The sequence below is a fragment of the Pseudogymnoascus destructans genome (assembly GCF_001641265.1).
Source record: "Pseudogymnoascus destructans isolate 20631-21 unplaced genomic scaffold scaffold_3, whole genome shotgun sequence".
Classification (NCBI taxonomy): Eukaryota; Fungi; Ascomycota; class Leotiomycetes; order Thelebolales; family Thelebolaceae; genus Pseudogymnoascus; species Pseudogymnoascus destructans.
In genome coordinates this window covers 1,666,578-1,679,021 of record NW_020167522.1, presented here as the reverse complement: position 1 = coordinate 1,679,021, position 12,444 = coordinate 1,666,578, and the positions used below count along the sequence as shown (strand labels likewise).

Genomic DNA, 12,444 nt, shown 5'->3' with positions numbered 1-12,444 from the left:
TTAGGAAACAGAGCCAAAGGGTTGTAGCTTAGACTATTCCACAACGCAGCAATCAGGTGTATGATGTGGTGAAGTGGTTTAGACAAGTTGCAACAAATGTTGAGTCTGAGAACTCAGGGGCAAGTCAGAGGTTAGCACCTCACTGACTTTTCAAAAACAGAGAATAACAAGATCAATGCTTGGAAGCTTGGAAAAGACGTAGAAGTATGTGCTAGTCGATTTACTGTATTGTCTGCTTGCCCTTTCTTAAGGAAAGGGCAATCCTATTTATGCCAAAGGAGTGTAGTTCTCTCATTTTCCATGACTTTCCATGACTAACCAGGCTTGGTAAATGTATTAGAAATCAAGTGCGACCCACAACTAGCTTGCTAATCATGTAGTGAACGTAAGAGAATCCCATAGAACCATCTCTTGGGTTCCTAGCCTATAGGAAGTGAAAAGGAGGTCCAAGGTCAGAGTACCTATAGACAAATTATGTCATAACTTAACCAATCTTGTGGGTAACTAAGGAGCGATGACGTGTAATGAATCATAGAGGGTTGTAGAAGCTTCTAGAGCTATCGTTCATGTTCCTAGGCCTCTAGTTGGTAGAGATATGCCATGTGGTAGTATTGGCCCACCCCCTTAAGGAGGAGATTTTCTTAATAACTTGTTCAATGAGTGTCCAAATGATATGCCGTGATGTATGTAGCATAAACAGATGTAGTAGAAGAGTTTGCAGCAATCGTTGAGTAGTATTGCTTCTGTTGTTGGTGTGATAAGCCAAGATATGTATGGTGACTTGTAGGTTTGAGGAGGAGATTTCTAAGTTTGCTCTTGAGTTTGATAGCAAACTGAGTGCAACGAATGTCAGTATGACATGGGCTTAATCGATGGAAATGTCTCTCACCCAGGAATAAAGGTCAGATGAGTTCTGGCAACCTTCTGGTAACCTGGTACCTAAAGGCCAAAGGTTATAGTGTGGAATAGGACATCAACAATATGGGAATGGAGTTATGGAGTTATGGCGTCTTGATCAATGAAGTCGCACCTCGTTTTTAACATAAGTAACGGCTAATGAAACATGTGATATAACTGAGTTGCCAAGACCCATACTAGGTACTCAGCAAGTGAGTAATCCTCATTCAACAATACTCGGGACATGAGTGAGTAACTCAGCTGGGTGAGTAAAAATTCAACTGCTTGACTCGTGAGTACCCAGTGCACAGCCTACCTGTCATAATGACGATACTGTACAGCTATTTCCATACTCTCTCATAGAGCACTTAGTTTATTAGCTCAGTTTTGAAGGATATTTGGTGCCATGGATATTACTTGAGAGGCCTATCATAGTGTTGAATACTGTTATGGTGGAGGTATTGTACTGGGCAACTAGTCCTGGACTGGTCTGGCAAGCATCATATGTGTCACAGGTGGGGGCGACCATGGGTCCATGTCAGGGACACCGTGCCTAAGGACCCACTATGGCACCCTAGGTGGCCTGAGGTCACAAGGCTGCCTGAGAACGCTACTGGGGCCTGATGGCCTAAGGCATCCATTAGGCCCTAATAGCTGTTGGGGTGCAATGCCCGGCCCCGGCTTGTTACGAGACGGCGGGGGTTCAACCCCAAGCACCACCGTAGGGGCCCAACTATGGAGGAATAGAAAAAGGTAGCTAACCCCCTAGTAGAAGGGGCTTAGAGATTGGTTTGTTGAATACTACACTGACTCCCACCTACGGTTCTAGCACGTTGCCTACCTAAACCCTTACAATATGGCCCACAAATCACCCATGTAAAATTATAAAGTGACCATTGTCAAAAGATAGGGTCGTCTCGGGCTGGGTATAAAGCTGGGAAGACGCCACACGAAATGGAGGCTGTTGGACGTGCCCAACTTGAGACTGCATGGGCTAATATTACTTAGTTGAGTATTAAGCTGTGAAGTAGGGGAGTTGATCGCGGTATGTAGGGCGTTGTTGTTGGTCAAGTTGGACAAAGATCGGATCTGAGAAATTGCTAGGCTATTTGAGTTGTGAGGAACTATGCTGCATGCACCATATAGATATTGGGAGATTGAAATCTGGGATTCCTGTATTTGCGAGCCTTCTTGATTGTGTTCTTCCTGATTATATGTCTGCGACATATCTCTAGTTAAGCCTCTAGTGGCGCATCACGGGCGGCATGATGTCATTTTTAGCATGGTATTAATCTATTCACAAAGACTTGATCAAAAATATCAAACTAGGTTGGTGTTTTAGGTCTTTCAAACTCATAGGGTTCCTCTTAAACCATTGTACCGCTCTTGTGGGTTTAATAGGAATAACCCAGCTCTACACTATGCTGATTCAATATTGTGGTGATTGTAGACATCTGACTAAGCTTGTATATATGCCTCCATCCATTCAATCTTCTGTATTCGTACAAGCTGAGCTTAGTTAAGATGGGAGAGTGTAGTGGTTAATTGCTTCTTTAATGAGCTGAAAATTGCAACATCAAGCGGTTGAAGTAAGTGTGATGTATAAGGTGGGAGGATAAGGAGCATAATTCGATTTTGAAGACAGTAAGCTATAAAGCTTCCACTAATGTAAGAGTCATGACTATTACAAATAAGAAGGCAATATTAACCATTTGCTTTTATACAAGTTAAAGGCTCAAAAACACGTTTTAACTACTCTAAGCCATGAAGATTACTTGTCTAACACTTTGTATTTGTTAAGAAGAACCATTGCTTAAGGACTTGGTTTAGAATCCAATTTTGAATGACGTTCTTGCCTTTAAAAATCCTAAGTGGTAGAAGAATAGTTCCATCTATGCAAATACACTCAACTATAGAAATCTACTCTTAATGGCTAGGATGTGCTTGATGCTCTGTACAAAGTGTAGAATCAAGGATAATTCAAGTTGATTAAATTGTTATAATTAAGAATCCAGATTCATCTATGTTATATGTGTTCTCTTACATGATTTTACACTCTTGAACCACTTTCTTATATGCATCAAACCACATGTTAAGCACTTCTTTTGTTGCCCTGTCTATTCGTACAGACTTAATACGACACCTAATAGCAACTGTAAGATGTGGATGTTGTAGAATAAATTGTATAATCTAGTCTCGACCTAGTGCATACTGTGGTGGGAGTTTAGGGGAGCTAAGCGACACATTGTCTAAATTGTAGGTCCATTTCATACGAAGTTCCTTAGCTATTTCCTTTAACAACCGATGCCCTAGTAAATAGCCACTAATTGTTAACTGTTTAATCCACTTAAGAAGTACATTCTCTTGTTTATACGAAAGTTTCTGCTGTTGTTAGCAGGCTTAAGAATGTGACAAGCCTCTGTTAATGCAATGTGTTATAGTACTAACACTAAGCCCTGATTAAACTCCTAGTACAGCTTAATCAACTAAAGTATTAGATTCAGCTGCAGTTAAGCTTTTCTAGTGTACCATTATTAAGTGTTGTGTATTTTAAATAGGTGGTGTAGGATAATTGTGTTCATTACAGCAATTTAGCAACTGAATTACTATTGCACTTTTAGCGTGTGACAGTAACTAGGTCCCCTACCCCTCTATTCCCAAATTAGTGCTAGGCTCTCTAGGCCAAGAAATTGCCATATATGGCAATATCTAGTCGAAGGTGCCTATACCCTGCCAACACCACTATGCCTGTCCATCAACCCTAACGACCAGCAGGGCTAACGAATGGCAGATTTACCACCTGCTGCCCTTAATGAGGCACTTAGAAGCCCTCATCGCAAGGCACTTAGAAGCCTAAGTCTACTATAAGGCGCTTGGCAATCTGCTTCTAAAATGCTCGGTTAGACTAGTGGCTGTATACAGCCTACTGCTCAATGTAGAGCTGCATAACAAAGAGCATGTCCTTAGCGGTCATACGGTTTTGACCGCTATAGGCGATGCTAGGGGCAGCACTACGGAGGTAATGTTCATAAGTTTTGTATGTGGATCCTGAAAAAATTGGGGACTGTACAGGGGAAAGAGCATGGGTACGTGTATGCTTGCAAGTATCTTTTAAAAGTGTAAAATGTTTTACTATAATAATTTGTATGTAGGAAATATATACTCCTTCAACAACTACAATGCCTCACCTTACTCGCGATGAGCGGCTTCGGTGTGCAGTCCTTCGCTCCCTCAATTAGGAGTTTCGGAATATATGTCCTATGACCAGCTCCATGTAGCAGTTGCAGAAGCATGGGAGAAAGTTGGGCAAGAAGAGCTGGACGCTCTCCTTGACAGTATGCCTGTACGCATGGCAGCTGTAATTGCTGCTAATGGTATGCACACAGAGTACTAGGCTTATAGTATAGTTTTATATAGTTAATTAGGTACCTACTCTACTCTTTATTTTACAGAATTCAATCCTCTCGTTCCTAACGTGTAACGCGTGGGAATAAATCAGTACTTCAGCCTAAATTGCCAAGCCAGCCTACACAGGGGCCCCTGCCCGGATCCACATACAAAACTTATGAACATTACCTCTGTAGTAGCGCCATTGGTGTCATTGTCATCCTCCTAGATTACGGGCTGGCTAGGCCCTATAGGGGAGAGGGGGAAATCTACAGATGGGATGGGCGAGTAGTTAGGGGGTGTAATGGTGGGTGCACCAGATGTGAGAATCTAGCCACCCAAGGAAGGGGATGATTTTACTAAGACAACACACTGTCTTAGAAAAAGAGCCAAAGGGTCGTAGCTTAGACTATTCCACAATGCAGCAATCAAGTGTATGATGTAGTGGAGTGGTTTAGACAAGTTGTAACAAATATTGAGTCTGAGAACTCAGGGATAAGTTAGAGGTTAGCACTTCACTGACTTTTCAGAAACAAGGAGTAACAAGATCAATGCTTGGAAGCTTGGAAAAGACGTGGAAGTATGTGATAGTCAATTTACTGTATTGTCTGCTTGCCCTTTCTTAAGGAAAGGGCAATCCTATTTATGCTAAAGGAGTGTAGTTCTCTCATTTTCCAAGACTTTCCATGACTAACCAGGCTTGGTAGCTGTAGTCGACATAAGAGAATCCCATAGAACCATCTCCTAGGTTCCTAGCCTATAGGAAGTGAAAGGAGGTCCAAGGTCAGAGTACCCCTATAGACAAATTATGTCATAACTTAACCAATCTTGTGGGTAACTAAGCAGCGATGACGTGTAATGAATCATAGAGGGTTGTAGAAGCTTTTGGAGCTATCGTTCATGTTCCTAGGCCTCTAGTTGATAGATATATGTCATGTGGTAGTATTAGCCCAGTAACTAAGGAGTGATGTCATGTAATGAATCATAGAGGGTTGTAGAGATATGCTATGTGGTAATATCGGCCCACTAACTAAGGAGCGATGATGTGTAATGAATCATAAAGGGTTGTAGCAATCATTGAGTAGTATTGCTCTTGTTGTTGGAGTGATAAGCCAAAATATGTATAGTGACTTGTAGGTTTGAGGAGGAGATTTTGTAAGGACACAGGGCACCCAGCTCACAGTAATAGCATATGAGAGTGTGAGTTGGAGGCTAAACGGATGCTATCCTATAGGTCTACTACGAAGGATACAAAAAAGATGATGAGGAACCCCGTTGGGTCAATCCCCGTAAGTACCCGGAACGGGTCCAACTCGGCTAACCTGCCCTAACTCTCCCCACGTGACCATAACCTGCCCGACTCCGATCCTTTCCGTCACTGAGGGCGGAGGCATCCTTACAGATTTCTAAGTTTGCTCTTGAGTTTGATATCAAACTGAGTGCAATGAATGTCAGTATGACAGGGGGATCCTCTAAGGCCTAGGGCAGGCTAAGCTAGTTGAGGCTAGGGCTAGGGCTCTCAATAGACTCTCTAATAGGTTTAGAGAGCTGGCTTGCCATCTGCATAGCAAGCTAGGCCGTTTGCTAGATGCTGTGAGGGTTGGCTTCCATAGTTATCATAGAGTAATATATAGTATTGATGTATAGGATGTCGTTTAAATTGTGGGCAAAAACTCCATATACCCAGTAAAACAATAAATAAATTCTATATACCCAGTTCCATCCCACGTGACCCGCCCAAGCCCAATCTAGAAACTCCCCCCGTTCTCATATGAGAACGGGTCAATTATGAGGCCTGCGGCAAGTCCTGGCATTATGCCCAGGCTCGCCGCAGGTGCCGCAGCGTGTGCGGACCAAGTCCGGCACAGCGGCAATGACTGCCCCAAGCGGCAGAAGTCCCCTGTGATCCCGGCGAGCCCGGCGTCTTCGAGGACGCCGGGCATCCTCCCTCCGAACCCTCTCTTTTCGCGGTCGGCTGCGGGGGATTCCATTGCTCATCGTCGGGGCTGGCTCGGACATGCCAGGCACAGCCCTCCTCGGGACAAACGGCGGTTGCCCCATCTTTGTCCCTCCTCTGGAGCCGCCAGGAGAATTTCTCCTTGACGGCCCAGTCGTCCAGGGCGCGGGACCAAGCGTCCAAGTCGAGGAACTCGCTACTGTCGACAGGGGCAGCGAGTTCGGCTAGCGAGGCCATTGTAGGAGGCAGGGGCAGGGGAGGCGGGGGAGTTTGTGCCTTGCGCGAGAGCTTCCGAGGGGTGTTTCGAGGGGGTCGGAGGAGGGAGGGAGCCTGGGAGGTGTCAGCGGGGTTCGGTGGAGGGGAGGAAGGGAAGGGGGAGGAGGTTTGGGGGTCTCAATTGACCCCCGACTTACCATGCAATTGAGCTGGTATATTGCCAGCTCAATTGCTTCAAAAAGGCCATATGAGAGCACCTACTCTCAAATGAGAGAACGCCTCTCATTGGCTCGTTAACCTTCCAAAGGGTTAGCGGCCGACTGGGTAGATGGAGTTTTCTTACCAGTTTACTGGGTATATCGAGTTTTTGCCCTTAAATTGTTGATTATGGCACTACATACGATACAACACTACTAATTTACTAGGCTAGAAATGGCTCTGTCACAGTGTGACAGTCGCCTTTCCTATTTGGGCACGTGGGGCTAGAGTGGGCACCTTGGCATTAGGTACGCCTTACCAAATATGTTACTGTTACACGCTAAAAGTGTGACAGTAACAGTTGCTAAATTGCTTTATTACGCCACTATGTTCATTACGCCACGACTTACGTTATATTATGAATCTCGTCCACTCTAATCTTAAATACCCTTGAACTGGTATTTTCTTGTTCGAGTCAATTGACGCGTCTCCAAATCTGTGACTAAGCGTCTATCAACCTCTTTGGCCTATTGGAGGAAGTAAGCTGACAGGGCGACGACCTTTGTGGTTGGATTTATCCTCGTTTTATTGGATGTTATATATTATTTGTTCATCTTGTGGAGGGGTAGTGGGGGTAGGTATAAGAGATGAGGGGTTCATCCGCTCCTTTCCGAGCTGCACAGTAGTATAATGATACATTACATCAGTCATAATCTACCCCGCTATCGCCCCCCTCTATTACTTATTCTTCATCGAAGCCCACCCCCCTCCTCTTCTTTCTTTCCTCTCATCAACATTACAATAATCGCCTCAGATATTATATTTGCCTTTCAAGCATTCCAAAATACTCAAAGTAACTCCGGATAAGCTGCCAGCATTCTAATGAATGCTAACTCACAGGTCTAGGATATTTCTTCAGAACCAAGTACTTACCATCAACATGATGGAAGTCATGCCATCTGCTAGCATGGCGTTATCCCGAGATTATCAAGGTATCACATAACAGAGAAGAGCTCTGAGCATGAACCGGTGTCCGTTCTCTAGCGCCTCCACACGCTATCATCCACCTCCTACAGCTGTAGGAGATATGGTAGTGCCTGGAGATCCGCGGAGTTCGTTCTGAGATTATACGGTTAAATGGACTTGATCTGGATAATACCAGCGAAAGGATCATGCCTTCCTCCCCCTTCCAACGATGGTGCTAATCCCCTATTAGCTCGTGATCAATCATGTCTCCACCATCAGCAATGGTTACTGAGCTCGTGTCTCCCGTGAGTACCTTCCAGAAGCCGAATGTTAACAGCATTCCTCTGCGCTCTGCCAACTCAAAGACCCTTGACGAAATGGCTGGCAATTGGGGGACGGACTTTGCGTTCGCCCCAATCCGTGAGTCCCAGGTCTCGCGTGCCATGACCCGCCGCTACTTCAAGGACTTGGATACCTACGCCGAGTCCGACATTGTCATCGTCGGCGCGGGATCTTGCGGTCTCAGCGCGGCTTACATGCTCGGCAAGGCTCGCCCAGACTTGAAGATTGCCATCATTGAGGCTTCAGTCTCGCCTGGTGGCGGAGCTTGGCTGGGAGGCCAGCTCTTCTCGGCCATGGTTATGCGCAAGCCTGCTGATGCTTTCCTCACCGACCTCGGCGTCGAGTTTGAGGACGAAGGAGACTTTGTCGTTGTTAAGCACGCCGTAAGTCGCTATCCTACGTTTCGCATGGCCTTCTATTAACATCTATTCTGTAGGCTTTGTTCACCTCCACCCTCCTCTCCAGGGTTCTTCAATTCCCAAACATCAAGCTCTTCAACGCAACCTGCGTCGAGGACCTCATCACCCGCAATGCCGGCGATGCTGTCGACCCCTCCGCCGTCCAGATCGCTGGTGTTGTCACCAACTGGACCCTCGTTACCATGCACCACGATGACCAGTCCTGCATGGACCCCAACACCATCAACGCTCCTATCATCATCTCCACCACTGGCCATGACGGACCATTCGGAGCTTTCTGCGTCAAGCGCCTTGTGTCCATGGGACAGCTCGAGAAGCTCAATGGCATGCGTGGTCTGGACATGAACACCGCCGAGGATGCCATTGTCAAGGGCACCCGGGAGATCGTTCCAGGACTGATTGTCGGAGGCATGGAGCTGTCCGAAATTGACGGATCGAACCGCATGGGACCTACATTCGGAGCAATGGTTTACAGTGGGGTGGCGGCAGCTGAGGCTGCTTTGAAGGTCTTCGACCAGAGGAAGGCGGAGTGCTCTGCTTAGAGCTTGCCGGTGTGAAAATCGAGGGCAGGCAAGGCGGCAAATCTTCAACGGTGCCGATTGCATTCCTAGGTCTCAACGCATAGGGATTAACCTTCGTACAACTGGAAAATTATGTAGCTATGTCAAATGGACAGTCTCTTATCATTTAAATTTTGATTCATACTGCCTGTGTTTATTTTTAAAATGGAACGTCTGTCAACGGCACTCGTGCTGCCCGAAATATCCCAAAGGGGCCACCACGCATAACAGTTACTAAGAATCCAGGAATAAATGCCGGATCCATCGTTGATGCGAGTGTCTATAGCAACTATAAATAGAGTAATGTGTCTCAGTCACTCCAACCCTGATTATCATATTACGGCATTTTAATGAGCCTGTCACTCAGAAACCAGAGTTTATTGGCTTTGACTAAAGAGACCGATTCTCGACTTCTCATAGGTCCTTCTCAGCCTCCTAGGCAGCACGAATAGGACTGAAATCAGTATTCAGATAGTCGTATGGTCTTAGTCTTTTAATTTATATTTTTTGGGATGTTTATTAGCACAAATGACGTCATACAGAACCTATCCACAAGAATATCACACTATCCACCCATGAAAAGACCATGCCAATACGATGTTTCTATTTATCATTATTGCTATATCCCGCATATTTCTTCTTGTAGATCTTTGTACTGTAATTCGCAAAGAAAGGTTCTAGAACGATTTACGTAAATATCCCTCAGTCATCTGTTGTGGGGCACCTGGTGACCGTTAAATTTCGCGGGTGGCGGGGTAAGGCGGGGCAGGATGGGTAAGGTCATCGCAGGTTTCAACGACGGGAGGCCGGAATCTGTCCGATACAGGACCTGTTACCGATATTAAAGGGATGCTGATGGAATCTATTTAATGTCTCACAGCATTGACTCTTCCCGTCGCCTCTTCACTGCCAAAATGTCGTCTCCAAGCGTGGCACCAGATCAACCCCAACAAAATCTAAACAGCAATATCGCGGCTATGCAGCACCCGGAGAGCAGGGTGCTGATTATTATGACGGGAGGCACAATATGTATGAAGGAGAGCCCGCAGGGTTTAGTTCCTGCAACGGGGTTTATGGATGAGGCGATGAGGCCGAGGCCAAGCTTTAATGATGGGAGCATATGCGGTACGCTTAACTTTCCATTCAGTTTAATTATATTTAGCGAATGCGAGCCAAGAGAAATAAAAAAAGGGCGTAATAGGGATGGAGTGGTCGCACACAGAGTTGGACTGTTGCTTGCAGTGCAAGATGCAACCAATGGCTAAGGCCACAAGGCGCTCACATCTCTTGCCACTGCAAGAGTAATGAGGCGTCTAGAATGTCGTTTTAACAACGAGTTTACCTCCCACTTTCCCCATGATTTAATTCAGTCCCCAGTGATTTTGCATCGTTTCTCATAATTTGCGGTCTCCCTAAAGTAGCCATCTGACAACCCCAGAACCACTACCAGTAAATATTAATGACAAAACCACCGAGTACCGCCCATCCCTACGAACACCAATCTCAAAGTACTCCCGCCACGTCCGCTACGCCCTCTACGAATTCCCCGTTCTCCTCGATTCCTCCTCCATCTCCTCCGCCGGCTGGTCCCAAATAGCCTCCTGCATCCAAACCAACTACGCCCTCTACGACGGCTTCGTAATCCTCCACGGCACCGACAGTCTCGCCTACACCGCCTCGGCACTCTCCTTCATGATCTCCGCGCTCGGAAAACCCGTCATCCTAACTGGCTCCCAAGCCTCAATCTTCGCCCTCCAGTCCGACGCCGTTGACAATCTCCTCGGCGCCCTCATCATAGCAGGTACCTTCCTCATCCCCGAAGTCTGCCTCTTCTTCCACCGCACCCTCTATCGCGGTAACCGCACCACCAAAATCTCCGCTACCGCCTTTGATGCCTTTGGCTCGCCGAACTGCGACGCCCTCGCCCGCGTCACCGGTATTGGAATCGACGTGAACTGGTCGCTCATTCACCGTGCTACAGCCGTAGAGCGCTTCAACGTCCAGTTCGCCCTCGACACCGCCCACGTCGCGTGCCTGCGCATCTTCCCCGGCATCACCCCCGCGCTGCTCGACTCCGTTCTCAAAGTCCCAGGCCTGCATGGCCTGATCCTCGAGACCTTCGGTGCCGGCAATGCACCCTCGGGGCCGGACGGTGCGTTCATCGACGTCATCAAGGCTGCTATAGGGCGTGGTATTGTTATCGTAAGCGTCTCGCAGTGTCGCTCCGGTACCGTGTCACCCCTATACGAACCCGCCACCATCCTAGGTAACGCCGGCGTCGTTTTCGGGCACGACTTAACCACCGAAGCTGCGCTAACGAAGCTCTTCTTCCTCCTCGCTCTGCCGGGGCTTTCATACGCAGAGATCGTGCGCCAAATGTCCATCCCTCTGCGTGGGGAGATGACGGCGCTCCCATCTAAGCACCAGTTCGCGCATCTCCCATTGCTTGATCTTGGTGCATCTCTGTCGACCGAGCAGGTCAGGTTCACGGAGTTGGGATACGCGATCGCGGCGGGCGAGTTGGATAAGATCAAGTCGATGCTGGATACGGAGTCGCATGTATTGTTGCTTGCGAGGGATTATGCGGAGAATACTGCGCTGCATCTTGCAGCTGTCAGTGGTGAAGTGGAGGTTGTGAAAGAGCTGTTGCGGAGGGGTGCGAGCGTGCATGAGAGGAATGCAGCGGGGAATACACCTCTTGGGTTGGCGGACAAGGCGGGTAGGTTGCAGAATGCTGCATTGTTGAAGGAAGCTGGGGCGTTGCTCCATGCTGAGGAGAATGAGAGGGCGGAGTTAGATGGTGAGGCTTAGATCGCAAAAGGGGATTCTATAATTGTCGTCTTGAGACGAGTAGTATCGTAATAACACATAGAGTAGGGGGTGGACTAGGAAATCAAAAGCTTTGTTTAGACTGATATAAGAAGACGTTATAGTTCGTGTGTTGGACTGTTATAAGAAGACGTTATAGTTCGTGTATTGTATGGCTCTCTTGATTGAACGAACAGTAGGGCCAAGGTGTATAAAGACGCTCGTCTTGCCAACCGGCGGCGAGCGTCTCCGGCCAAGCTCAGGGGCCAGCCCCCCCTAGGCAAGCGTACAGCCGTGGAGCTGGGTTCCCGCTTGCCTGAGGATGAGGAAGGGGGAGGACTGGTTCCTAAGGCTCCAGCCACTTCCATAAGCGCCCGGGGCAACTATATGTATCAGATCAAGCGGCTACCCTTTAATTCCAAAGGTCCGATGGTCTAGTGGTAAGACACGGCTTCTCAACTTCCGATTTTGGGCCTACGCCACTCAAGCTCCTTGGATACTTGCGGGCTTGCGGATGAGAATCAGCGGAGACTCCAGTTCGATCATGATCATACCATTATTGTTTTTGGCTTTTTTTTTTGGATATTTTTTGGGGCCGCTTTCGAATGTTGTATGAGGGGGTCGAACGCGGCCCCCTCACACAAGGGCGTTTATTGTTTAAGGCTTTTGTTGGCGTTGTCAGGCCCCTTTCGCA

General features: G+C 47.3%; 3 protein-coding genes across 3 annotated transcripts; 2 read left to right on the top strand and 1 right to left on the bottom strand.

Annotated features, from left to right (window-relative positions):
- Positions 1–5,694: 5,694 nt before the first annotated feature.
- On the bottom strand, positions 5,695–6,828 carry VC83_01746 (uncharacterized protein). Its single transcript, XM_024465420.1, has 2 exons — positions 6,655–6,828; positions 5,695–6,571 (listed from the first exon to the last, which is right to left on the bottom strand). Exons 1-2 carry the CDS (start codon positions 6,655–6,657, stop codon positions 6,098–6,100), a joined length of 477 nt encoding a protein of 158 aa, XP_024327185.1. The 5' UTR covers positions 6,658–6,828; the 3' UTR covers positions 5,695–6,097.
- Positions 6,829–7,341: 513 nt separating this feature from the next.
- On the top strand, positions 7,342–9,078 carry THI4 (thiamine metabolism- protein). The gene is made up of 4 exons (XM_024465419.1): positions 7,342–7,508; positions 7,562–7,647; positions 7,872–8,346; positions 8,400–9,078. The coding sequence occupies exons 3-4, from the start codon at positions 7,885–7,887 to the stop codon at positions 8,922–8,924; spliced, it is 987 nt and encodes a 328-aa protein (XP_024327182.1). The 5' UTR covers positions 7,342–7,508; positions 7,562–7,647; positions 7,872–7,884; the 3' UTR covers positions 8,925–9,078.
- A 490-nt stretch (positions 9,079–9,568) lies between these two features.
- VC83_01744 (uncharacterized protein) lies at positions 9,569–11,903 on the top strand. Its single transcript, XM_024465418.1, has 2 exons — positions 9,569–10,067; positions 10,381–11,903. The coding sequence occupies exons 1-2, from the start codon at positions 9,812–9,814 to the stop codon at positions 11,751–11,753; spliced, it is 1,629 nt and encodes a 542-aa protein (XP_024327183.1). The 5' UTR covers positions 9,569–9,811; the 3' UTR covers positions 11,754–11,903.
- The last annotated feature ends 541 nt before the right edge of the window (positions 11,904–12,444 follow it).